At 43.6% G+C, this 27,447-nt stretch overlaps 1 protein-coding gene across 6 annotated transcripts in view; it reads right to left on the bottom strand.

Annotated features, from left to right (window-relative positions):
* Nucleotides 1-27,447, bottom strand: part of LOC148031439 (uncharacterized) — a 291,467-nt gene that overhangs the window by 148,861 nt on the left and 115,159 nt on the right. For all 6 annotated transcript variants that reach the window (XR_015691896.1, XR_015691897.1, XR_015691899.1 and 3 more), the window contains one exon: nt 5,861-5,923. Coding sequence is in view for 2 of the 6 variants with exons in the window: in XM_087684974.1 (XP_087541100.1) it covers nt 5,861-5,923 (63 nt within the window). In the remaining 4 variants the exon portion in view is untranslated. The remainder of the gene's footprint in view (nt 1-5,860; nt 5,924-27,447) is intronic.

The following is a 27,447-nucleotide window of genomic DNA, read 5'->3' as shown; positions in this document are numbered from 1 at the left end:
GAGGTGTGAGGGGTCGCCATAGCCTTGCAAGAGTGGAGAGCATGTGAGGAAAGTTGGCCAAGAGAGGCTCTATATGAGATTGGGGATTTTTAACTTTGTTTTTTTTTAATTTCCCTTTTTTTCTTTTGGGTCCTTTTTTTTTTGGGGGGGGGGGGGGGGGGTTGGTGGGGAGGGTGATATGACAAGCAGGTAAGGGAGGGCGAAAGTAGAAGAGATAGGATGAGAGGGTGAGGGGTTAGTGAGGGAGGTACTAGGTAAGTTGGTGAAAGGGATAGGGCATGGTGTGTGACAGTAGCGAGGGCAATGTTGGCTAATAGGGAGGATAGGTAAGAAAGATCCACTATAAGGACTCTACCTCAGGAGAGAAGCTACTAACTTTGTGCATCCATGTAAGAAGGAATACGAAGGCCTCGTCACCAAGTCATGGCTGAACCTCGAAGGCCTCGATCTAGGTAGATCCTCGAGATCCTAGGTATCAATAGGTGAGATGACCGTTGGAAGGAAGCCACCCCATCCAAGAGTAGAAGGTAAAAGGCCTCCACCAAGGTGTGCGAAGGATTGAGCGATGGGTGGGGACCCCGTTTGAAACTGGAGAAATAGGAACCCCCTTTGAAGTCGTAGTAGATATAGATGCCCCCTCAAAGGGCAAAGAAAGATCATCCCCCTCTGAATCCCCCTTTGAGGTAGATAGGGAATCCAAAAACTCATGGATCACGAACTCCAAAATATTTGAGGATGAAGGAAGTATATCCGGTCGTGCTGAAGAAGGTATCTGGGGTGGTGAAGAACTCCTAGAGGTGGCCTCTCGAACTTGAGTAGGCGAGGGTGAAGGGTGGGGCTCAGACTGAGCAATGAGGCAGCAGTTGTTACTTCTCAATGAAGCAGACTGGGAAGCCGAAGAAAAGAAGGGGGTCAAGTAGTCACTGTCTCTTGAAGGAGCGGACTGACGAGGAGATGGTATCAAACAATCACTATCTCTCAATGGAGCGGACTGCAGAACCGTGGGCTGTGGTAGCCACTGTACCTGAAAATAGGTGGGAGAAAACTGTCGCTGGCATTGCAACGATCTCTAAGAGGTTATAGTGCCAATCGATCCTCCATGTGCTCGAAATGACTAAGTGCACAGTATCGGATGTGTCTTATTGCCTTGAGCATAGTTCTCTAATAGCCAATGCAGAACGATCTCAGTGGCCCAGAAAGGAGAGGTTGCACAAGAAGTGCCAAGTGGGAGATGCATATACTCCAGGGGGGTGGGAAGCAAAGGTTGAATAGCAAGCATCAGTGGTGTGTCCAATGATGCCACAGTAGGAGCACCCAGTAGTCTGGCCATCTGTTGGTAAAGATGCCTTGGGTACCAGTGTGCCTTGCTAAAGAAGGAAGAGGTCAGCCATGAACCATGAATTGCAATGTCTCCCTTGAGGGCTGGGAGGGCAATGGAGGGGCTGGAAGTAAGCTGCCAGCTGCAGAGGGAGGAGCTGCCAGCTGCCAAGGAGAAGCCGCCATCTGCAAATGCAGCCTGCAACAATGAGGGAGGAGCCACCGGCTGTAGAATATCACCGCTAGCAGTCTAGCTGAGCCGCCAGCAATAGGGAGGAGCCAACAAAAATCTGGCTGAGCAACAATCTGGTTGAGCCGCCAACAGCAGAGAACAGCCGCTAGCCGTCTGGTTGAGCTGCAGCACAGCAGGGAGGAGCCGCCAACAATCTGGCTGAGCCGCCAGCAAACAGCAGAGAATAGCCGCCAGTAGTTTAGCTGAGTAGAGAATAGCTGCCAGCAGACTAGCTGAGCAGGGAGGACCCGCCAACAGTCTCGTTGAGCCACTAGCAGAGAAGAGAACAGGTGGTGGAATAACACTAGGTGCAGCAGAAGAGCTGCCAGCAATAAACACAGCAAAGGGGAAGTGGAGGCGGCAGCAGCAGCTGTGAACACAGGCTAGAAAACAACAAATGTAGGAGGGAGCAGCCGCCAATTAGGATGTTGATGTAGCGGAAGAAGAAGAGGAGTGGATGCCGAACCCAGGACCCCAATCTTTGCCTTCACTGGAGTGGAGGATCTTTGCCACGGTTTGAGTAGCTCCAGCTCTGATACCATGTCAAAAGATGACATACCAGCAAGATAGTAGCATTTGTGGGCAAGAAGAGAAGAGAAGAGAGAAGAAACTCTAACGAGTGGAATGATGAAGTTTTGAATCATGGAGTGAATGTGATACAAGGGAACAAGGGTGCCGTAGCACAAGGAGGCCACAAACCAAGAACCGCAATGTTCTCGTGAAGGGGTGTGAGGGTAGTGGAGAGGCTGGAGAGAAGAGGGGACAGACTAAATGAATCAGCCGTAAAGAATGAGTGATAGAGACAGCCTATAAATAGGCAAGAAACTGTGTAGGGTGATGCCCGGAGGGAGCCCGTCAGCTGTCTAGGGTGGCGCCCCATTGTGGGCACCCAACCTCTTTTTGTGGCTATGCACTCTGAAACCCTAAACGCAAAATGCAAAACCCTAAACGCAAAACACAGAATGCAAACTACATGTGAAGGGTTTCTCAACAAGATAATGTGCAGGGAAGGGAGGACTAGAGTAGGATGAGAGGGTGAGATACAATTGTTTTGGTTTTATCTTATATAATTCTATGAATAAGACTCCGGAGTCCTCGAAACAAAATATCTAAATGCAAAATGCAAACTATAAAGCAGCCCTATAATGGACTCCCATACCAAAAGATATGTAACAAGGGGAAGTCTATTACAAGGCCTGAATGAATAACCAGTTATGAGGTCTATAATGCCAGACCATGTGGGTATGGAAAGGTAAGTAAAAGAATCCCGTGTCCCAAGAAAAGCATCTCTTCCTCCTCATATTCTCCAAACTGTTCTATTTTCTCTCCCATCTCTTACGGAGTGTATGCACCATGTTTGTCCAATACTTGGAGATAACCTCTACAGTAGATATGCCCAAGAAATCACTAGCCTCTATAGTAGAGATGTCTCAAAAATTAATAAGCTGCCAGCATCTGGCTATCCATATGTACCAAGCAATGAATCTGTGATGATGCTCTAGAGTCGACATTGTCTCTAAGAAATCCGTCACGAAAATCCTGCTCACAAGCTGCCCCAAGACAAGATAGGGATGACACCCCTGTACACTCTCATATCCACAAGCTGGACCTCTGTCCATAACCCAAACGATCATCCCCCACATAACAGTCATAGAGTCTATACTGCCATGAAATACCATCCTAAGGGCTCTCCTCCAACCCTCCTCAACCTCTAGGAAATCCCATATGCAATGCCTCTATGTCTCGGAAAGGGTCTCTACCATAGGCAAGTCATGTATGAACTGCTAAGCTCCTATATGCTGGTAACCAAATAAAGAGTTTAATCATTCTAAGTGTAAAACTCTCCGCCAATTTCCTCGAGAAGTCAGCAAGGAAAGTCTGTGATGTACCCAGCAGCCCAATGCTGAGTTGCATCTGGCGCCACTCTGATCTTGCTCATCGATATCTTTCTCCCCAGCCTAGTGGTATACCCAAAGAAGGGGATCATGAGGCATCCTTCCAAAGGGATCTCTTTATATCCACACCCTAATGTTCCACTATAGTCTCTAAAATGGCCTCCTCTTGTATGCCCATATCTCCATCCATCTATCATACAAGCCTGAAGGTCTCGGTCTAAGTACGAAGTCTCTAATTCTCTATTGAGAGTGTCCTATGAAATCCAATTGATCCAGATTCTCTTGCTTGAGTCTGCCATCCATCTCTACTAAGAAAGTAAATACACTCTCCACTAGTGGCTAGCAGTGTAAAATGGCTCTCCTCTAGTAAAGAGCCCAATCTATGGTTTGCAAAGTATCTGTGTTAGTCCTCCACTCCAAGGGTACCACTTCCCTAATGCTCTCCCTTACAACTCTGGCCCCTTTGATCCTCGAATTCTCTATCTCAGTACTTGTGCCAGTAGCTCAAGAAAAACAACCACTCCCCTATGGTAGAAGCTCCCCAGAAAGAGAACTTCCCTCAAGAAAGGTGGGTCCTCTCTCCAATGGTGTAGCCTCTCTCTGGCTGGAGTAGCTGGTTGAAGAGAAGTGGCTTCCTCAACTTCTTTTCAACAGTGGCTGGGTCAAGCTGGTGAAGTCCTGCAGATACTGATGTCCATGCCCGTATGATGGATGCAGAAAATGTGACCTCAACTACTTCCTAGCCATGTAGTTAGATGTGCTCAACTATCCAATGTGTAGTAGGCTACCACAATCTTCCATAAGCAGAAGCAATGGTCTCTAATCTCCATAGTAGCAGATTCTTCCATGGCTCCTTGCCAGGACGGAGGCCCCTTACAATGAGCTTAACCATCAGCGCTCTGCTCTGAATGGTTTGGTCAGTAATCCCCAAACCACCCCTAGATTGGAGCTAAATGATGATATCCTAGGCTACCTTGTCCCCCACGGGGCTACCATCTCTACCTAATCAAATGAAATTCTTGACAAGTTGCTTCACCTGGTCAATCGATGACGTAGAGAAGGCCCAACAAGAAGTAATATGCCACATGGTTGGTATCAAAACCTGGTTTGCCACTACCAAACTCTCTTCCGGTGATAATCTCGTTGTGCTCTGATACATTAACTTCTGCCTTACGCTTAATATTAGGGGTGCAAGCTGTGGCTCTAAAGAAACATCAATGCCCACATGACAACTTAAGTATCTCAATGAAGTGCCACGGGGGACCCAAAATCCATAGGATTTGTGCCATTTAATAAGAACTCCTAAAGCTCTACAATACACCTCCAACGCAACTAGAAACGCCCTAAAATTGTCCTCAGATCCATCCATGTAAACAACTCTGTCATCTGTAAACTCTACATCCAACAATTCCTCAAACACTAGGATGGGAAGTCTAATGCATCAAATGCATGTAGCTCTATCCCTTAGAAAGACTGCATTTTGGAGAGTCCTCAAACTATTATTGCATAGAACACATGGGGAGATGACACTGACCTAGGAAGCAGTAGTGTGTGTGATGGACAGAGAACTAACCTGTGGATACAATGACTTTTTGGGAAGCATATCCTATCAGATGTCACAGAAAAGATCATCCTCACTCATGGTTTTTCTCAGACTAAGTGGATACAATGCCATTGTCACCTTTGGATATCATTGATAGCATCACATTGCAGGGTACATCTGGAGACTGAGATCCAGCAAGGCTATAGTTCATCAATATACATCCACTTCAGATATACTCTCTCACATTTGGAATGAAAGGCCATTGTCACAGATGGGGGATCATTGGTAGCATCATTGCTTGGTACATCTGGACAGTGAGATACAGCAAGGCCATACCAGATTAGCAGACATCTACTTCAGAAGCAGTTTCTCACATTTGGAGTAAGACTGTCTATACTCTCAGAGGCAGATAGAAGAGGCTGCAGCAAGACTCCAACCACATGAGTAAGGAGCAAGAGGCCCTCCTTCAAACCTGGGAGACTAGCACTTCCTTTTACCTTGGAACCCCACGAACGATTTGTTTAACCAACCTGCCTGAGTGACTGTTTCATCAGCCTTATACTTCACACCTCTAAGCAGACACCCAAGGAGAGTGCCATTTCCCTCAATAAGATTTTATTACTGTTATTCATTATATGTGATCTCGTACATCAAATTTTATCTTGGTAATAATTTTTACCTTCGTCCTTTTTATATTGTTCCTCTTTCTGGGAAGAAAATTTGTGAGAAGTCTCAGAAAGCCTAGTATGCCTCTAGGCGGCCTGGTGTCAGTAATGGGACAGTGCTGAAAACAGGATGATAATAGAATCTTATGGCAAACTAGACCTGTCAGGCATTGCTTTAGCTAGCATAAATTGAATGAGATGTACGTACTGATTCATCAAGCTTTTTTTGCTGGAGAAGAGTTTCAGATATTTGTACAAGACCACAATCCACCTGAAATTTTCAGTCAGGCATCAAAGCATGAGTTTCTTCTCTCTCTCTCTCTCTCTCTCTCTCTCTGACCGATGTGTTTTTTTTCAAAAATACAGAAATAGCTGCTGACAAGTCATGATAATATGGTAAAGGCATTAACTTGCTGCCTAACATGGCTTGTTAATATCACTTGGAACATGTGTGAAAACAAGATGAAATGGATCAAGATTACCTGCACTTAAGACAACATCAAGCATTTCAGGCACATCCATCCCTTTAGGGACACACATTCTAGCATTATCAACCTTCTAATTCGCCTTCTACGAACCCTTGGATTAGACTGCCATTATTTGACCATGTATAACTGCTGCCCTACACAGGGCCCGCATTGTGTTATTTGAATCATACGTTTTTTGACTGATGTGTTTATCTATGGCAATTTTTTTACGCCTTGTAGAAAAAAGGGGCAATGGTAAACCACATCTCAAAAAAAAAGGTATGACTTACGTATTTTGAATCTACGATCGACTTTGTCCAAGGTGTTAAACAAACCCTAATTGAATGCCATGAATGAAATTTGGCAATTACCATCAAACCAGAAGCGATCAGCATGAGCAGGGCCCTTTGGACCATGGTGGCAATGGCCTTCTGAAAATCATTCATGGTCCTAGGAAAGAAGTTGATTATCCTGAACCTGTCTGCTGCTCACTTAGCACCTTACCCCGCCATCATGGCCTCTCGTGGCCCCGCCCTAGCAGCTTTTTTTCTAAGAGATGGCGTCCACCCTTTCCTCATCACACTTCCTTCCTCATAAGGGATGCCACAAGGTCAGCAGTGCACAGAAAACTCAGCAACATAAGAATATGCACAGCAGCAAGGTCATAACTTGATCAATGAGATAGTAACTGGTCCCTCTTCTACCTTTGGGGACTCCAGTGCAGCCCTCACAATTCCCATGACCAATACTATCCCACAGATCAGATTTGATCCTCATGCAGAGCTCAACATTAGAGATAGAGTGGCAACCTTGACGGCATCATCTCTAGCATGTCGATTGGTTGGTAATAGTCCAACACCAATACATGCACTGAAAGACATGATACAAGCAGCTCTAACAGGTACCCCTACAAGAGTTATGAAAATAACTCTGTTAGGGAAGGGGTGCTTCAGGGTCAGCTTTAGCACACCAGAGCAATCTGCATCAGTGCGCACAACTTGTCCACTAGATGCCCAGACTGCACTTGCCCTCTTTGATAGATGGATTGAGGGCAAGGATTACTCCATGCTTGGCAATGGCACAGCTATCACAATCTATTTTCCTGGCCTCAACAAGTACTTCTTGCTTCACATTGCTCAGATTGGTAGAGTTTTTGGGCATGCCATCCAGCAGGACAGGACCTTTGCTGATGCCGTGGTGGAGAGGTACCCTCATCACCCATTAGTTAGAGTTACAGTCCCTACTTCTGCATTGGGATCCCTACCTCGAGCCATCAGGATTCCATCAGTGCATGGGGGGTTCATCCTCCAGACAATATACTACACAGGCCTCCCAAGGCAGTGCTTCATTTGGAGGCTAGTGAGCCACCTGCAGACTGCCCTAGGATGTAGCAAAGGAGACAGACTATTAGGCCTCACCCATTCCTTTCAGGATGGGGGGGAACCCATGCCTCACAAGATGAGTGGGAGGGAGCGGGAGAGGAGCTGAGCTACTAGACAAAGGCAATGATGAAGATAAAGACAGGGAACAAGATAAGGATAGGAGCAGCAGTCTGAGAGACAATGAAGAGTTCTTAGGGATCCAAGGAATATTGCATTAAGGGATCCCATAGCACCACCCCAAGTGACACATGAGATTACACCAGAGCCCCTTGCTCTGAGGCTACAGGTGCACGTTCGACTGTGTGCATAACAGAAAGTTTTGACAAAGTGCACCTCTATACACTAATTGCAGAAAGTTATTTCCTGCAATTTCTAGAAATTTTCAGATTTCCAGTGAAGTTCTGCTTCGACATTGCTCTCTTGCATTTTCGATAATTGAAAAATCATGGCAAATCAGGGAGGAGATGTTTTTACCTATGTATCCAAGGAGGACAGATTGGATGGAAATAACTATTCACGTTGGTCCTTCATGATGAAGAATGTACTTGAGGCCAAAAATCTTTCGGATTATGTCAGTGGAGAAGAAGCTCGGCGTGGAGTTGTGGCTCCAGCTACTCCTCCTCCAGGAGGACGTGCACCACGAGTACCTCAGTCTGCTCCACTTCAATCACTTCCCCAAAGAACAGCAGCTCAAAAAGCATGGGATATAAGGGATGCACAGGCTTTGTCGTTGATTGCATTGGCAGTTCAGCGGTCAATTATTCCCCATATTCGTTCAGCAACTTCTTCACGAGAGGCTTGGCTAACTTTGGAGCACATGTTTGCAAGCAAGAATGAGACTTGCATCTCTTTCCTAAAGAAAGAGCTAGAGACATTGAAAATGGATGAAGGTGATTCTATTCAGGATCACTTGAACAAAATTCAGGACTTGCGAGAGCAACTCATGAATGTTGATGAGTACTATTCGGATGCACAAATGATATCCATCACTTTGAACTCATTATCTCCTTCGTACTTGGCTTTTCATACGGCCTTAAACCTCACAATGAGGATTGCCGCGCAGCCAATCACTTTTCTTCAGTTAGTCAGTTTGCTTCTAGAGGAGGAGCAAACACGGAGGAATAGTGGTGTGGATGCTATAGCCTCTGAGCAGGCTTTTATGGCTAGACAGAAGGGCAAAGGCAGCCAAGTAAAAAATGCTCCGCAGAGTTCTGGGACTTCTGGCATATCCTAGGCAAACAAAAAAAAAGGGGACACGCAAGCCAGAAAAGGAAAATGCCATTATTGCAAGAAACTAGAACCCTACATCACTAAGTGCAGAAAGCGCATTGCCAAAGAGAAGAAAAAGGAGTCAGAAATGTATGTTCTTTATGCTCCTTCCACTGCTATGAAGTTCGCGTCCTTTGTCGCAGACAAGGACTATTGTTTTTACACATGCAGTTATGACACCTCTTGGGCAGATCGAGCATTTAGCTCTACTGAGGATGCGGGCACTTGGTTTTTTGACAGTGATGCTTCTAGGCATATTACATCTCGCAGAGATTTATTTGCATCTGTTCATGCAGTTCCAATTGGCAAGTCTGTATAGTGTGCCAACAATGCATCATACCTTGTTAGAGCTATTGGGGAGATTGTGCTCACAACCATTGATAGCTCTATTCTCTGCCTACAAGATGCTTTATTTGCGCCAGGCACATAAATAAGAATTTGCTCTCTATCTCTTCTTTGGCACATTGTGGATTGCAAGTCACATTTGATGACCGATGCATGGTGAGAGACAAAGAACACATGACTTTGGTCTTGACAGGCACTTTATGTCATGGGTTATACGAGTTGGATGCTCTTTTAGTTGATCTGTCAGCGTATTTGACATCCACTCTTACTCCTGCTATGATACAGGCAGACTTATGGCATGCTAGGATGGGGCATGTGAACTTTGGCAGCTTGATGCTCTTACAGCGTATGCAGATGCTAGATGGATTACCTCTACTGGAGAGACCTCCTGAGCACTTGTGCGAAGGATGTATTTTGGGAAAAATGTGTCGTTTTTCGTTTCCCAATGATGGTGCTTTTCGAGCAACAGCCAGATTGCAGTTAGTGGATTCAGAAGTATGTGGACCTATGCAGACAAAGTCATTGGGAGGATGTTACTATTTTGTGACATTTATTGATGACTTTACTCGATTTTGCTAGGTCTACTCTTTGGTTAAAAATTCAAAAGTATATGATGCATTCTTGGCTTTTCTTGCACTTGTTGAAAATCAGTCTGGTTGTAAAATTAAGACTCTCTGTTCAGACTGAGGGGGGGCATACATGTTCTCTATCCTGAATTCCTTTTTGAAGCAGAAGGGCATTGTCCATCAGCGCACTACTGCTTATACTCCACAGCAGAATGGGGTTGCAGAAAGAAACAATCGGTCACTCATGGAGATGGCCAGATATATGCTAAAGGCAAAGAGCTTGCCTCACAGTTTCTGGATGGTACCCGTCATGTGTGCTTGCCGTGTTTTGAACAGATGCCCCACCAAAGCATTGAAGAAAATTATACCTTTTGAGACTTGGAACAGGCGGAAACCTTTTGTTGGACACTTTCGTACCTTTGGGTGCCTTACACATGCACATATACCAAAGGTACTCGGGAAAAAGTTGGATAACAAGGCTGTTAAATGCATTTTTATGGGATATAGCAGTGAGAGCAAAGGCTACAGACTCTATGATCCTGTTTCTAAAAAGGTGTTTGTCAGTACAAATGTACTATTTGATGAAAAATCAGAATTGTCCCCGGCTGGTTTAGATACATATCAAGCTGCCCATGACATATTTGAAGGGCTGCTGCCCATTACATTTGGTGATTCAGCTGGAGTTTCAGCAAGTGAACTCAATGTTCAGCCAGCTACTCCTTTGGAAAATGCAGAAAATCAGCCATTGGCTGATCTGAATATTCAGCAAAGTGCTGAAACTGAAATTCGGCAAGAGCTTATGCACAGTCAAAAGGCAAGACAAATGCCTAGATGGTATTTACAGATTATGAAAGATAGTCATCTCGATGCACCCATGGCTGGTCGTACTAGAAGGCAAGCTCCTATGCATGATACTGCACATACCATGGAGTTTGTTATGATAGGACGCACCCTTGATGAAGAGGAGCCTAAATGTTTTGAGGATGCATAATAGAATGTACATTGGATGGCAGCAATGAAAGCTGAATTGGATTCTATCACTAAGAATCAAACATGGGATTTGGTGTCTTTGCCATTTGGGAAGAAAGCTATTGGAAAAAAATGGGTCTACAAGCTGAAACGGAATGCAGATGGATCCATTGACAAATACAAGGCAAGTCTTGTAGCTAAAGGCTATGTATAGAAAAAAGGAATTGACTATGAGGAGACGTCTGCTCCTACCTCCCGTATGGCGACCATCAGGTCTGTGGTTCCTTTGGCTGCTCATTATGGATGGACTGTGCATCAATTGGATATTAAAAACTGCATTTTTACATTGGGAACTTCATGAGGAAGTATATGTACAACAGTCCATTCGTTTTGCAATAGAGGGCTTGGAACACTTCGTATGTAAGCTGAAAAAAGCTTTGTATGGTTTGAAACAAGCTCCTAGAGCTTGGTATGCAAAGATAGATGCTTTATTGCTTAGCCAAGGGTTCATAAACAGCTCACCTGAGTCTACCCTTTACGTATGTAAAGAGGGGGGATCCATGCTGATCATTTGTCTTTATGTTGATGATCTCTTGCTTACAGGGACACATGCTGGTCAGATTTCAGCATTTAAACAAAGTTTGCAGCAAACTTTTGACATGTCAGACTTGGGGTCTTTGCATTATTACTGGGGCATTAAGTTCATGCATGATGGTAGAGGTATTGGGTTATCACACTCAAGATACATTGGTAAACTTCTTGAGAAGTTTGGCTTACAGGATTGCAAGCCAGTTTGTACACCAATGAAACCTGGACTTAAACTGTCATTACATGATGACAGTGATTTGTTTGATATACACACATATGCTCCAGCAGTTGGATGTCTTATTTATGCAACACTAGCCCAGACATACAGTTTGCAGTTTCAGCCCTGAGCAGATATATGCATCACCACGCATGTCACATTGGCAAGTTGTGAAGCGTGTCTTGCCTTACTTGCAGGGTACTAGATCTCTTGGATTGCTTTATGCCAAGGGGGGACCACTGCAGTTACATGCTTACAGTGATTCTGATTGGGCTGGTGATTATGATTCACGTCACTCCATTAGTGGCAATTGTTTCTTTCTTGGCTCGTCTTGCATATCTTGGCTTAGCAAGAAACAGTCCACTGTTGCCACATCGTCATGTGAAGCTGAATACAAGGCAGCTTTCACTACCACAGTTGAATGCGTATGGATTAGACAGTTGCTTGCTGATCTGGATGTATCTATTACGGAGCCTACTCCTTTGTTCACTAACAGTCAGAGTGCCATTGCAGTGGCACGGAGCCCAGTGTTTCATGCACGCACGAAACACATTGAGATACATTATCACTTTGTCAGAGAGAGACTACATGCAGGTGATATTAGCCTTGTCTATTGTCCTACCACCATTAATGTGGCAGACATCTTCACCAAAGCTCTTCCTCGTGATAAATTTAAAGCATTTCGCCATGCTTTAAATTTGATGTTCTTTGGTGGCAGATGATCCTTGTATACTTGATCACTCTTCACTCCAGGGGGGTTTGTTGGGTATTTCACTCACGCCTCACTTACGCCTACGCTCACATCAGAGTGTCGATGATCAATAGGACACTGGGGCACTTTTTACTCTCGGTAGGAGAGGTTTTTTTCCCCAAACTTATGGTATTATTTCGTATGTGCTTACGACACACACTTACGGGCACTTACCGTATTCGGGTGTGAACACCCCCCTACAACCCTAAGGTTTAAGGGTTGTACCTTGTACTTTCAGTTTACACTCTTTCACTCTATTGCATTGGGTGTCATGCTTCACTCTCTACTGTCTACTGTTTTCTGTGCTGAGCTTCAATCCTAACCTCCACTCTCACAAGACTTTGGTGAAAGATTATTTCACGAAGGATGAAGCCTGATGAGGTAGGATCTCCATAGCACATTAGTTGGAGGATTAGTGGGCTTCCTAATGCTCAGTGCAGTGGGAAGCTTTTGCCAAGATGGAGTTTCACATATATTGGGTGCTTGCTATGCGAGCCTCAGAGATATAGGCAGGGGTCTGTATTTGTGTCGGTAAGCATTGGCTTCATGTAGTTCAGAATTCAAGCATCCTTGTCGCAAGGAGAGCCCTATGGGTGTTTGTGAGAGTAGAGGCACTAATAGGCCTATCAGTTATACGTGCACCTAATATTCACACAAAGAGAGAACAATTTTGGACTGCTCTTAATCTCTACCTCACGTTGATCCTTGCATTGTAGGGAGGGAATTTTAACATGGTAGAGGCCCTACAAGATATAAGAGGCAGATGCATTGATATTACTAGAGGAGAGTAGGCAGCATGGGAGGATTTTGTCTTCCACATTAGAGGACAAGACCGTTGGTTCATGCCAAAAGTTTGGAAGGTTTGCAAGTTCTCTCCAGTTTTCCAAACAAGATAGGATGATTAGGGCTAGGATCTTCTCCCAATCGGGGAGATTTCATGTAGATGACTAGGCCTATGACAGAGGGGGTTTAGGTGCTATTGTTCCAAGAACCACTTTATCGGAATACCTTGTGTAAGAAGACTCGGAAGAGCATATGGATTCCTTGCCCAAGGGCCATAGGAGGTTGGTCAGGTGGCTGCAGATTATTATACTGACTTGTTGGGCTTGACAATGAGGCCTTTGGGCTTTGAGAGGGACAGGAAGATTGTATGGTAGAGCACTAGGAGAGTGATCACAGAGAGCATAAGGAGACACTTGATGGCTAAGGAGACTCATGAGAGTAGATAGATCCCTTGCCAAAGGGGCACATGAGGTTGGTTAGGTGGCCACGGATTATTATACTGACTTGTTGGGCTCAACAATAAGGTCTCCAGGTTTTGAGAGGGATAGAGAGATTATATAGCAAAGCACTAGGATAGGGGTCACAGAGAGCAAGATTATTATACTGACTTGTTGGACTTGACAACGAGGCCTTTGGGCTTTGAGAGGGACAGGAAGATTGTATGGTAGAGCACTAGGAGAGTGATCACAGAGAGCATAAGGAGACACTTGATGGCTAAGGAGACTCATGAGAGTAGATAGATCCCTTGCCAAAGGGGCACATGAGGTTGGTTAGGTGGCCACGGATTATTATACTGACTTGTTGGGCTCAACAATAAGGTCTCCAGGTTTTGAGAGGGATAGAGAGATTATATAGCAAAGCACTAGGATAGGGGTCACAGAGAGCAAGAGGACACACTTGATGCCCCATTTTCAAAGGAGGAGATTGCAAAGGTTTTGTTGGCACTACCCTTAGCCTGGGGAACAATGGTCTGGATAGGGCTTTCTTCTTGAGCTACTTTTTTTTTTTGCAAGTAAAATGTGGCTAATTATAATACTCAGAAGGCTGAATACAACAAAGTGCACATGCTCAACAGACTAGGTGGAGCTGATGTAAATCACAAATCCATCATGTATACAAGCCTCTCAAGGCAGTTTGGGGGGGACAGGGGCAAGAAGCCATGGGGGGGGGATCGCCATCTGGGGCTGTCCACTTGCATCATGAAGAACATGTCATGGCCGCCCCAAGTGCGCAGAAAGTGAAGACAGAGTTCCTGACAGGCTCGAGACTCGCCCTGCACGTGGTTCCATCGGCCGCGAAGGGAGTGGATGATGAGGGAGTGGTTCCATCGGCCGCGAAGGAAGTCACATATACTGAAAGGCACTCCCCACCAAAAACTACCTGACAGCGTGCCTTCCAAATGTGCCATCCTGTAAGACTTTCTATGATCTCCCATACCTCAAAGCGCTCTCCTGTGGGCTCCAATACTTGGCGGATGGGTAAAGCCTCCAAGTCAACCACTGCAAAAGACCGACCCAGCCTCGATGAGAAAAATCGTGTCTTGTATCCCGGCCTCATACAAAAGGTGATGTCCCTGGCTGGTTGCTTGTCTGTCAGCAAAAAGCTCCCCACGAGATACATCCAAGGCTAGGTGCCACACAGCGGAGAATACGGTAGGCTCCTCTCCACACGACCTATGCCGCCTCGCAAGATCAAAGGCACTGCTTTGGAGTTTCCAAATGCTGCTGTGGGCAGCGCTTACAACCTCCATCCTACTGCATCTGGGCCAACCAACTCCCATCTGCCAGACCCCCATGTGCCAAAAGCCAAAGGAAATACGACACCCTCCTCAGCCCCTGCAACTGTCCTAGAGGTGACGCCAGAATGTCCAACGGAAGACATCCGTGATACTATGCTCCGCCCAGTATGTGCTACGCCAAGGGGCCCAATCCATGTCTTCGTACATCAATACATGTCTACCAATTTTGGCTATGTACTCCAAGAACCGCAGAGGCTTCTTGGCGACCACAGTGGCTGGCCATAGCCACTCTCTAGGATTCCACTCCAACTCATCAAGTGGCCTGCTCTCCCATATCCAAACGCGCCACTCCCAAAACACCTCCCAAGGCACATAAGGGTCCAGTTGCACGTCTTCCCATGGAGTCCGACCACACGAATCCTCCTCCAGGAAAGGATAGCAATCTCCTCACCCTGCTATCCTCTGTCAATCAAGAGCTAGACACCCCCCATCCTGCACGGCAAAGAAGGTCCCACAAGGGGGCACCACCCACTCTACCTGCCACATGTAAGCGGATACCTGCTAGTGAGAATCTAGCAGCCCACACCTCCCCAGCCTCCACTAGTTCTCAGATCTCGAGATCTAGTTACTCCTGAGGAATTGCTGAGTCAATCTCCCTCCTCCTCAGCTCAGCTCCTCGCGCTGACATCCAGATGCCTGCTGCAACACCTCCTGATCCGCCATCGTGTACACCTTCCCCCCATGTCCTTATAGTATGAGCAGAGCCCCAGCCAGCCCACTGGATGTAGGATCACTCACCTATCTGTATCCCATCCAGATCTCTAACCTAGGGGTTTCAAACCACCAGATGGCGATCTATCTCCTCCTGGCATCCTAGGTGCCTCTGAACTAGGGCCTTGCGAAAGCCCTGCCATGCTCGAAGTAAACTGCGGAGGAAGGAAGATCTCGATGGCGTGATCGGGGCAATCATGAAGATCCATCTCAAGGATGGCCTCCAACCCCCGCCAACCCTCAGTCTGCACTCCTAGAGACCCTCCTGCAAGAGAACCTTCCACGTCTGTCCGCTTGGTGTGAGACCACGGACCACTAGCTTGCCTAAAAAGGCCAATCTCACAAACTCCGGGTCAATGTTCCCAAGCCCTCCCTCAGACCAATGCCGGATGATGGTCGTCCACGCCACCTTGGCCTGGGAGTCCCTAGAACTGTCTGAGCTAGCTCAGAGAAAATTCTGCACTAGGCAGCAAAGCTAAACCACATAAGATGAGGAGAAACACCAACAAGAGGCGATGTACCAAGCTATTTGCTAGGAGGACTTGGTTGACCACCAGGGCTCGGCCTACTAAAGAAGGGCGGACAGTGCTCCAATAGGTCAGCTTCCGCCTACTAATAGAGTCAAAAACTCGAAGAAACTGCTGGGCAGAAGTGATGTCGAGCCCCACCTAGAACCCTAGATATCACTTTGTATTCTTCACAAAGGCAATGTTCTACTTTCTCCGGTCAAGAATGAGCGGCCTATGAGGCCATAAGACTCCCAATGAGAGAGAAGACAGAGCTAGTGGGCATTGAGTATGTAGATGATACGATTTTCTATGTAGAGGACAATAAGGTGATGATGGAGTAGGTGAGACTTGGATTGGCACAACTACGGATGTGAAAATCAATCGGCGAAGGTCAATTGGATCCAAATTCTAGTGAGTGCCACATCTAATTGGATTTGAGATGGGTGAGAAGGGAGCATACCATCCATTATCTTAGCTTCCAGGTGGAGCTCGACATTACCCCATCCCAACAATTTCTCCCAATACTTGACTCCATCAGAAGGAAGTTGACCTATTGGAGCACGGCCCACCTCTCCCTAGTGACAAACAAGATTCTCTTAGTGGCAACATGGTACATTGCTTCCTACTTGTGCTTCTTCATATCCTATGTGACTCAACTTTGTGGCCTCATGCAAAATTCTCATTGGACTAGTTTGAATGGGTTTAGGAACTCTCGGGCTAGGATGGTATGGGCAACTATCATCCAACATCGCTCTTGGGGGGGATGGGGATTATCAACCCAAAGTATTAGAGTCAGGCCCTCCTTAGCAAGCTGGTGGTTCATAGGCACACACCATGTGGGCAAACATAGAAGGTCCTTCAAGAGGGCCTTCCGGATTGTGGGCAAAATCACCCCACATAGATCCTCTTTTCTTTGCAATTTGCTACAAGTATGGCAAGGCTTGCACAAGGCCCTGATTTAAAGACCTCTAGTATGTTAGGAGGAGATAAACCGCTAGTTGATGGTTTGGAATTCCCAAGTTAAAGATCAAGATAGGATCAAAATTGATGAGCGCCCTCACACCATTGGGTTAGTTGGGGCCATTCAAAGGCCTTCTATATGTCAGGAGGAGATAGACTACCAGCTGGTGGTCTTGAATCCCCAAGTTTGAGATCAAGACTTGGGGAAGTTACTATATGTATATCCTCTATATCACGTGCGTTCAATGCGTATTTATAAATATCCTTATTTGTGAATTTTTCCTAAATAAAACATAACTCTTTTTTATTCAATTTGTAAATAAGCCCTTTATATTACACCCTTCTGTATGTAAAAAATGGTGTTTTAAAAATACCTTATTTTGAACCCATATGATGCACACATATATTCATGAGTAACTTACCTAAGGATTGAGATAGGATTCAGATCTGTGAGCACCCTCACATCCAATGGGCTCGTTGGGAGGCTAGCACTACCCACATTGTTAGAGTATGGAGGGAGGTCTACGAGCTAGCTGATCATGCGATTTTACACCAAGTATCTAGTTGCCAACAAGGAGTGGAGACCAGGAAGGATGTCATAGGGACATGAAATTTTTCGATACTTTAATCTTGCTAGTAACATTTGATTAATTTTAATTTAAGTTAATCATCTGTGAAAGGTTACACAGCACATGTGATGCAGCAGGCAACAGCCATCAGAGGCCCTTTGGAGGCAGGCAACAGCAGGAACACACCCATTAGGGGCTGATGACAGCGTTGCTGATCAGTTGACAGCATTTCGGGGCCTCAGGACAACAACGACTACATTAAATTCAGAATTGACAGGGCAGCAATCAGTTTTGGGACTTTTCTCGCAAAGAAACTCAGATTTCTCTCTCATTTCAGCAATCTCTCACCTTCCCTGGTCCATTCTTTGAGTATCTCAGCATTTATCAGCAAATTGAAGAGTGTCTCAGCCAAATTTGGCAGACAGCACTAAGAATTCTGCTGTAAACTCTAATTCTCTGTGGAAATCAGGGTTTAGCAGATACAGGCATTGTACACTAAAATCATTAGCTGAAATTTAAGGAATTTATCAAGAATTTCCGATGCTAGCCCATCCCATTTGATTTGAGGTAACATTTGGCCAATTTGTGGTCCCATTTCAAGTCCTGAGTGAAGATCAAGGGGCAATTGGCCGCCCAAATCGCTATTGATCAGTTGTGAGAGAAAGGGGCTTTTGGATCAATGGAGTAGATTGTGAAATCTCAATTGTATTCCATCCAATAGCAACACAAATTAAAGAAACACCACAAGGGGTACCAATTTTGGGGCCAACGAGGTGTTCAATGTCAAAGATTACTATGGTAATGTATGCATTTCAATTTATGTTCACTTCTTAATTGCTGTAATTAAGAGCTTGATCAAGTTCTACCACTCTCTCTGAGAAGGAAGGCTGATTTCATGGCTCCAGTTCTGCGACACCACTGAATCCTTTGATTTGGTAGACCCGAGGCACCTGATTGTAAGCCAAAGCCTTGTGCTAGTACTGATTTTTGTGCCCAGTAGCAGCTGAGAAATTACAACAAGATGCCTTCATATAGTGAGATGGAATCAAGCCGTGATGATGATGCCTCTCAATATGGACATTCACATGGGGAAGAAGGAACTGCAATGCCTGATCTTGGATAAGCCTGACATGATGGACAACAAGCTAAAAATGTTGCTATTGGGTAAGATGCACGGCCTTTAAGGAAAATTGAGGCTAATGACCAGCAAGGGGAAGAAAAATGTGATAACCAATTCAAGAATAGGATGAGAATAGCAACAAATCTCTTTGCTAAATTGGCAAAGGATCCTCAATTTGTTTCATTCTTCAATGCTCCTATGAAGGATAGCAAGGGCAAGAAAAAAAAGTCATCTTCAATACCTTTGGCCCAAGATAGCAAGGTGCACTGAAGATAGTGCCAAAGCCTACACATGAAGCTTCCAAAAAAGCCAATGAAAAAAAAACAGTTGGTACCTACAGGGCAAGGTATGCAAATGCAAGGCCATCATAAAAGTGTCAATCCAATCAATTTTAGATAGCGGGGCATGCATGCAATGATGGGGCAGCCAAGATACTTTGGTGGTAGAAAAATTTTTCATGCAATGGTTGGACAAGGACTGCATACAAAAATGTATGGAACAACTTCCTATGGTATATAGCAACCAATGCATGGTGTGCAAAGCCCAATGTATTCAGGTATGACTTATAATGGAAATAAACTTATGTATAGCAGCATTGGTTTGATGCCCGGGGCACAAAGTGACATGTTTAGTAATGCGTCTGTACTCCGCATCGAATTGTTTAACAAGCACTTTTGAGGTGGACATCATGATAGTTTGAAATAAGCTTGATACAAAGGAATGCAAGAATTTAGAGCAATACAATAAGAAGTTTTGAGATGCATTGTTGCATATCACTTTTTATTGTGCGGTACCCCTTCATGAGCAAGTGAAAGTATGTATGTGGGCTGCCCAAAGAAATCAAGGATTTTTACATAAAATTAATCGTGTCTAGCATGTCTCAACTTATAGAGACTGCTGCTACAACTGATGCTTTGCTGCATGGAAAGGATTCGAGCTTCCAAGAGTGGGGAGAAGCCGAATAAAAAGTTTTCAAAGGTTGAGAAAAGGGGCAAATCTAAAAACCAGTTTAATAGAGGTCAAAACTGCAAAGAAATGGCTAGAAATTGAATAGGAGGGTCATATTGCAAAGGACTACTGTCCCAATAGGTAGCAAGCTGAAAAATCAGAAAATCAGGGAGATCCTAAGGGTAAGAAGCCCAAAACATCAATTGGATTGATGCTTGATGGTGTTAGTGATTAGCCCAATGATGATGCTACTGAGTCATACAAAACATGGAGTAAAATCAAAGATCAATATGCATTGATATTCTTTGATAATGGTGCACAAGCCAACTTCGTCTATACAAACATGACAACCCATCTAGGCATCAAAGAGGATGAGATGGAACCCATGGGAAAAGTTGAAATGGCATGTAAAGTCCATGCAGGGCCTATCATACCGCTCATTGGAAAGCTTCGATTGCACATTCAAGGATATGTGAACAATGAAAAATTATTTATTGCTCCACTTGAGGGTTGTGGTGTCTTGCTTAGTATACCATGGTGCCATCATATACGTATAGTGATTGATTCACATGCGAAAGTGATCACTATTTGGCATAAATGCAAGACCCATATACTTGATGTAAAGTTGAAACGAGAATTTTCCCCTATTGTATTGGCTATAACCATTTCAAAAGTAATAAAAAATCACCTTTCAATGTACTTAGCTTTTAGTAAGGATAAGGTTGATAATGAGAATTTGAAAACATGTCAAAGTTAGAGAAGGATCGCATTTCATTTTTGAAAATGTATGCTAATTGCTTCTCTTAGTCACTTCTAAGGTAGCTACCGCCTAAAAGACCTGAAGATCATAGCATAGATCTTATCATTATAAGTAACCCACCTAATAAGCCACCCTACAGGTTTGTACAGCCTAGCAAGAAGAGCTTATGACCCAAGTGAATGAGCTATTAGAAAAAGGGTTAATTTAGCCTAGCTCTTCACTGTTTTGCTCTCTAGTGCTTTTAGTGCAAAAAAAGAACGATTCATGATACATGTGCATTGACTATTATGCTTTGAACAAAATCATAATAAAGAATCGGTTTCCAATTTCTCAAATCGATCATATTATAGATAGCTTGCAGGGGATAGCCATATTCCACCGTCTAGATTTGAAAAGTGGGCATCATTAAATACACATTAGATTAGAGGATGTGCCTAAAATAGCTTTCAGGGCATCTCTAGGTTGCATGAGTTCCTTGTCTTGCCTTTTGGACTTACAAATGCTCTTGCCACTTTTAATCGGATAATAGATTGCATTTTCAAGCCACATAGAGAATTTGTGGACACTTTTTTTGATGACATGATTGTTTACTCAAAGAATGGGGCACAGCATAGAAGGCACTTGGACATTTTGTTCAATGAGTTAAGTAAGCATAGGCTGGTTATTAATGACAAGAAAAGTGAATTCTTCTTGCATGAAATCCAGTTTTTGGGGCATTTTGTATCGCTTGATAGTATTCGTTATGGAACCTGCGAAGATTGAAGCAATATGGTCATGGCCACCATTAAAGAATAAACATGAGATCAACGGCTTCTTGGGTTTATATTCCTAGTATAGAAAGTATATACACGGGTTGCTGAACTTGCATCTCCATTGCATGCTTTGCAAAAGAATAATCCATCATTTAGATGGTCAAAAATGAAAATTTCAGCATTTGAAAAGTTAAAGAAAAGATGACTTTAAATCCTATGCTTGTTTTACCGTTGTTTTAATGCAAGTGGCCAAGTTGTGGCTTATGAGAGTTGTCTTCTCCATAGTGTAGAGAGAACTTTGTAGGTCTATGAGAAAGATCTCTTGACTATAATTCATGCATTATCTACGTGGAAACATTATTTGTTAAGGGCTGATTTTATAGTGCAAATAGATCATCAAACATTGAGGTACTTTCTGACATGGAAAAAGTTGTTAGAAAAGCATATGAGATGAGCAATTTTTTTCTCATGTTTCATTTTCAAATTGTACAAATCGATAGTAAAAAGAATGTTATGGCTGATGCACTATCACGTAAGCCAAAAATTTCAACCATCAGCATGGCCTACCACATTGAATTGGATGCCATGAAAAAGTAGTATGCTATTGATTCAGATTTTGTTAATGTTTATGATCAGCTTTGCAATGGTCAGAGACGTGAGAAAATTATGCTTAGAGATGGGTTTCTAATTATGCCTGGATGACTGTGTATCACAAAGCAGTTCAGGCCTAGAGTGATATCTGAAAGTCATACTCCTCCGTATGTAGGATATAAAGGTATTGATGCCACAGTCAAGGCAATGGAGCATTTCTTTTATTGGCCAGCTTTGAGACATGATGTAGAGCAATTTGTCAAGGCAATTAAGGAATCTTAAACATAGTATGTTATTCCTTTCTATCTTGTTGCACCACTTGTGCTTAAGGGATGCAAGCACAAGCATTCACACATTCTTTTCTAACATGTACTAGGGCTTCATATACCCCTTTTTCTCTCAAATAATTTCCATGCCAAGGGCAAAGAAGCATTGAAAGCACCATCAATGGCATTGTATGGCATGAGCCTTGCTAGAGCTATATGTAAAAAAATTTAGATTCACAAGCACTTGAGAGTTGCACCTTCCATTGACCACACACTTCTTGCCACTATACATTGGGATAATCATTCACTCATTAGGAACCAAGGGGTGAGATGTAAAGAGGATGGGAGAGTAAGAGTCATGAAGGTCTTTATCAAGATTAAAAAGGGATTTATTGTTAAACATTTTTTCATGAAATCGTGAGGGGGAGCAAGAGAGATCCTTCCCATTTATCTTTGAGAGGTGAGGTTCAGAATCTTAAGGACTATAATTAAGGAACTTGATGTAATGCATGAATGCATAGAATACTGAATGCAAAACTAGACACAAATTTGTCATTGCATACATCTTCACATATGAGCATAGATTGATAAAAGCGCATATCATTTCTTTTCCAAAGATGCATCCTCTTTTAGTCATGAGTGATTGAGCACTTTAATCATTCAATGCAAAGGATTTTTTTTCAGGACAGAAAGTACTTGGAGGGTCGTGGAGGACGTGTACAATTGTGAGAAGGGATTTCATTATGGCTCATCGTGTACGGCTATTGTTATTCGAGAGGTCTCAGTGAGAGAGCATTGGGTGGAGAGGAGTTTTGTTTGTCTTTTGAGAAGTGAGATAAGAGATTACACAAGCGCACACAAGTGGGATAGGCACAAATCTTTTCAAAGCAGGGAAAATCTTGCATATGATCCTGGAATGTTTGGTTGCATTCATTGACTTTAGGGTTGTACTTTCTTCACAAAATGTGTGAATGAGCCTAACATTATTCCATCAAGCATATTTCTTAAGGGAAATTAATTAACCTTTGATAGGAGTGAGGAAAAAAAAAAGAAACGAAATCGTGGGTTTTTGGAAGAAAAGAGAGTGCATGAATGAAACTTGTTATCATGCAAGAAAAGAAATAGAAAATGGTTATAACAGCAAGGGGAAATAGTCTTGATGCAAGGAGAGAGCATTGAGAACGACTTGATGCAAGGAGAGAGCATTGAGAAAATAGAAATCATTAGAGTCAAATCATTTTGAGAGATGTAATGGAGGATCCATCATTCTCTCTCCAATCACAAGGAGAAGACATCAACATCAAGACAAGCTCAAGTATCGAGGAGAAAAGTAAGTTGATTGTATGCCATGATAATTTGTACTCTTCTTTCTTCCTTTTGATTTAAAAAATCAAATCATCTTCCTTCCCTTATTTCTAAGGTCTTATGCACAATCTTGATTTTAAGTTTATTGACAATCTTTAAAAAATCAAAACATCTTGTGGAATGAAAAATGTAGAAAGCCTTCTTGAAAACATCTTTTCAAGTTCATTAACAAAGGATTCAATATTGTTCTCATTTTTATTTTGAGTTGAGATTACCATATGGTAATGTTTTTGAAAGAAATATCAAGGTGGTGTGAATAAATGTCCATGATCAAACATGTGAAAAGCTCTTTCATAAGTTTCTTCTAGAGCATGTGAGAAATTGAGATGAAGGTCATGTACCTTTGTACATAAGGGTCATTTGATAGTTTTGTGATCAACATTGTGGAAATGTTTTCTTGAAAGTATATTCTTGGAAAGGATTTGAAGTTTTTGTCTTTGTGAACATGTGGTGGTGGTTACGACTCAAACATCTTGAAAATAACATTCCTTTTTTATGTTCTCATGAAGATTGTGTCCTATACTAAAAATGGGTTTTTCTGCTTAAGAAAGAGACAACTTGAACATAAGCTCTAGGACATGTGATCAAGAAGAGTCAGCCTCTAGATGTGGTGGAGTGGAACCTTAGAGAGTGGTTTTGGCCGACCACAATAGTTGCCAAGAATCCCCAAGGCTTCTTGGCCTACACAACATGGATTGGCAGGTGGACGCCCTCATGCATTAGACACTGGGTAGAACACATCATCACATAGGCCTTCTGACGAACCTTTTGGTGATACCTATGGGATAGCTGGAGGCCACAAAGGGTGTCATACTTCTTGCAGCTACTACTTGCACATGGAGGCTTGGTTGTTGGAAGTTGGTCGGTCTAGATGGAGTAGAATTGAGTTTGCAAGCACTACCTTGTCATGTAAGGTAACGCGACTGGTATGGAGAGGAGCCTACCATATTCTCCGCCTACTGGCGCCTAACTTGGGTTATATATCCTAGGGGAACCATTTGTTGGGAGACGATTAGCAAAGATCGCCACTTACTGTACAAGATGGAGATGTGTGACACTATTTCTCATTGAGGTAGATTCATGTGCTACGGTCAGCTTGTAGGCACTACCCATCCGTCACATACTAGAGCCTATAACAGAGGTGTAGGAGATTACTAGGAGCCTCATAGTGTGGCACATTTGGAAGGCATACTATCAATTGGTTCTAGGTGGCAAGTGCCTGTCCACATATGTGACTTTAGCATAGCTTTGGACCTCAATTGTCCACTTCCTCCATAGATGCTAAGATCATGTGTAGGGTGACTCTCAAGTTGGTGAGGAGCTCTGACACCATTTCTTATGCTCTTGGGGTACCCATGATCTATTCTTCATAATGGAGGCAAGCAACCCCAAGTGGTGGTACTCTCCTCCTTCGTGGCTTCTATCCCTCATGCCTCCCCAAGCACCTTGAGAAGCTTGTATATATGGTTCTAGTATGACTTTGTATAAGCTCCAGCCAGTTTGTTAAGCACACGTGCAGCATTGTAAAATCTTTTGAGTAATATAGCTAGCCACATTTCTCTTGAAAAAAGAAAAGAAAACAGCCTCTATTACAAATAGAAAGAAGGGGGACTGACAAACATCCACGTCTCACTGATCTCCAAATATTGAATCCCTCCTCGCTAGCCCTAGTGACAAGGATCTAGCTATGGGCCAAAGAATAGAGGGTTGCAACTTCTCTAATCCAGTGCTCCAGAAATCCCATCCCTCACATCTCATAACCAGGCATTCTAGTCATGGATCTCAACAAGGCTGTGAAGTATTTTGAAGCCATTTGTCATGCCTTTTGACAACCCTATGCTGTGGACCCATTGACTCTCTTGAATCTCCACACTTTTAATCTAGAAAGCACTTTTTTCCTTTTTTTTCTTTTTCTTTCTTTTGTGTGGGTGGTGGTGGTTTCGGTTGTTCACAGTTGTTGTTGTGGTGATGGTGGTGATTTTGTAGCCTTGATCGATCAACCAAGATGGGGGTGGAAGCTTGATTAGACTCCTCATACATGTTTTGTTATGATTTATCCTGGAGCCAAAGGCCATACATATAAGGTATTAAAGCAATTCCAAACGTTTCTAATTGATGTCTCATCATTTTTCACAATATGTTAGTGTCATCAATAAATAAATTCAGCACCATTTGACAATCATCAAGTAGCTTAATCCTGTTGATTTTACCTTTGTTCACAACTCATTTTGCACCACCCAACCCAAAGCATTAGTACACATTGCTAATAAAACTAGGCCAGAGGATAGCTTGGCCTAATGTACCTTCTGAGAGTTCACGAATTAGTGAATGTACCATCGCTAGCTACTTTAGCCTTAGCAATGCCAAACAAAACCATAACAAAATTCATAAATCTTTTACCAAAACCCTTGGTGGTCTGTTTGGTAACTGCTGGTCTCACAGGTCATTTTGGCCTCTTGTAGATGTTAATAAAGCATCTCATGTCATTTCATCTCTCTCTCTCTTTTTCGTAATGGATGTTATATTTATAAAGTACTAAACGACAAAAGAGTTAAAAAAGTCATGGCAAAGACACAGAGGAAATTGCCATATGCCTAGGAAGTAAGTCCTCCTGAGGGAGTAAGTCACAGTGCCGAATGAGATCTATCTGCCAATGCAAGAGACCTTTAAGCCTAGCAATATGTCCCTGAACATTAGAGGCTGAAACAAAAAGAAAAGCATTCCAAATGGTCCAATTGTGCCAACAACCCTAGTATCTAAGAAAGTGAAACAAGATCTTCATATGCGACTGTACCGGTGTGGGGTATTTGGGCCGCACAAAAACCCAATCAAAAGGGCTTAGCGAGAAACCAACCACTGCTCGCCAAAACACTGACAAGAGTGACCAGATTTTCTTAGCGAGAGGGCAAGAAATAAATCGATGACGGGCCGATTCCACACTGGTGGTGCAAAAGAAACGATTGCCGTTGGAGATTCGACATTTGGAAAGGGCTGAAGCAAGAGGAAGACCACCAACCATCACCCTCCAAAGAAAGACCTTGTATTTGAAAGGTGCCTTGTTCAACCAGCCCTCCATCACAATTAGCTTCCACCATGACTGAGATTTCCCCATACAGTATTAGCTTTAGTAAGCAGCCATTGATGATCTTTAATCAGAAGGTAATACACCTGGTTAGGTAAGGCCTTTTCCAAATTCAGCCAGCCTGCAAGGTCCCAGTCCTGCCGGGGATGATCCGAAGCAAGGGCAGGAAAGGGTTGTCCGCTCTGGAGCACCATCAAAAGTTGTCCCCATAAATCACGGTATCCACAAGGAATCCTGAAAAGCCTCCTGGCTGTACGAAACGATATCAACACATTCCCACTAGCAAGGGTGGAATTTGCAACTGAAGTCAAGCCCAAACGTGCCATGCGGTTAAATTTTGGTCTGAGCTCATGTCTGCCTTCCCAAGAAAGTAATCGTGAGGCTGCCAACAATTCCAGTTGGAAAGACTTAGTAGCTAAGCGGTCCTCCATTAGATGCCACTGAGCCTTTTGGAGAACCAATTTCCAGGAACATACCAAATGAGCAAGCAGGGATGATGAAGGACTAGAAAACCGAGAGTCTGCATTAAGAACATGCCACCAGGAGCTCTGAATTTGGGTATTACCATGCACAAGCCCGTGATCCTTAAGAAAATAACGGGCTATAAAGACCCACGGGTGATGATCCAAGCACGTGGCACGAAAAAGAGACCCAACGGAGTGCCAGCATATGAGTTTCGACATCCAAAATAGCCCCACCACCCATGCGTTTGGGGGTACATGCATGCGACCAAGAAATCCATGAAATGCCTGCATGCAAGGAGTCCTTCTTCCATAACATGAAACGAATGTACTGAGTAAGAGCATTCAATATAGTAATAGTCCAAGGCAGCAATGGTAAGAAATATGTGAGCATCGGCAACATAATTGTCTGAGCCACTTTGAGGCAAACATGGAAGGGCCAAGCCTGCGACTTCCAATATAGAAACTTAGCTGCCAGTTTCTGTGAAATCCACTCTAGTAGTTGCTTCGGCCGAACATCAACACCCAAAGGGTACCCAAGATGCCTGACAATGGAACCACGGGGA

This window comes from Lygodium microphyllum, chromosome 9 (assembly GCF_053477565.2).
Source record: "Lygodium microphyllum isolate KBCC chromosome 9, Lygodium_microphyllum_v1.1.10, whole genome shotgun sequence".
Classification (NCBI taxonomy): domain Eukaryota; kingdom Viridiplantae; phylum Streptophyta; class Polypodiopsida; order Schizaeales; family Lygodiaceae; genus Lygodium; species Lygodium microphyllum.
Note: the sequence above shows the minus strand (reverse complement) of the source record. Positions and strands in the feature narration are given on the sequence as shown.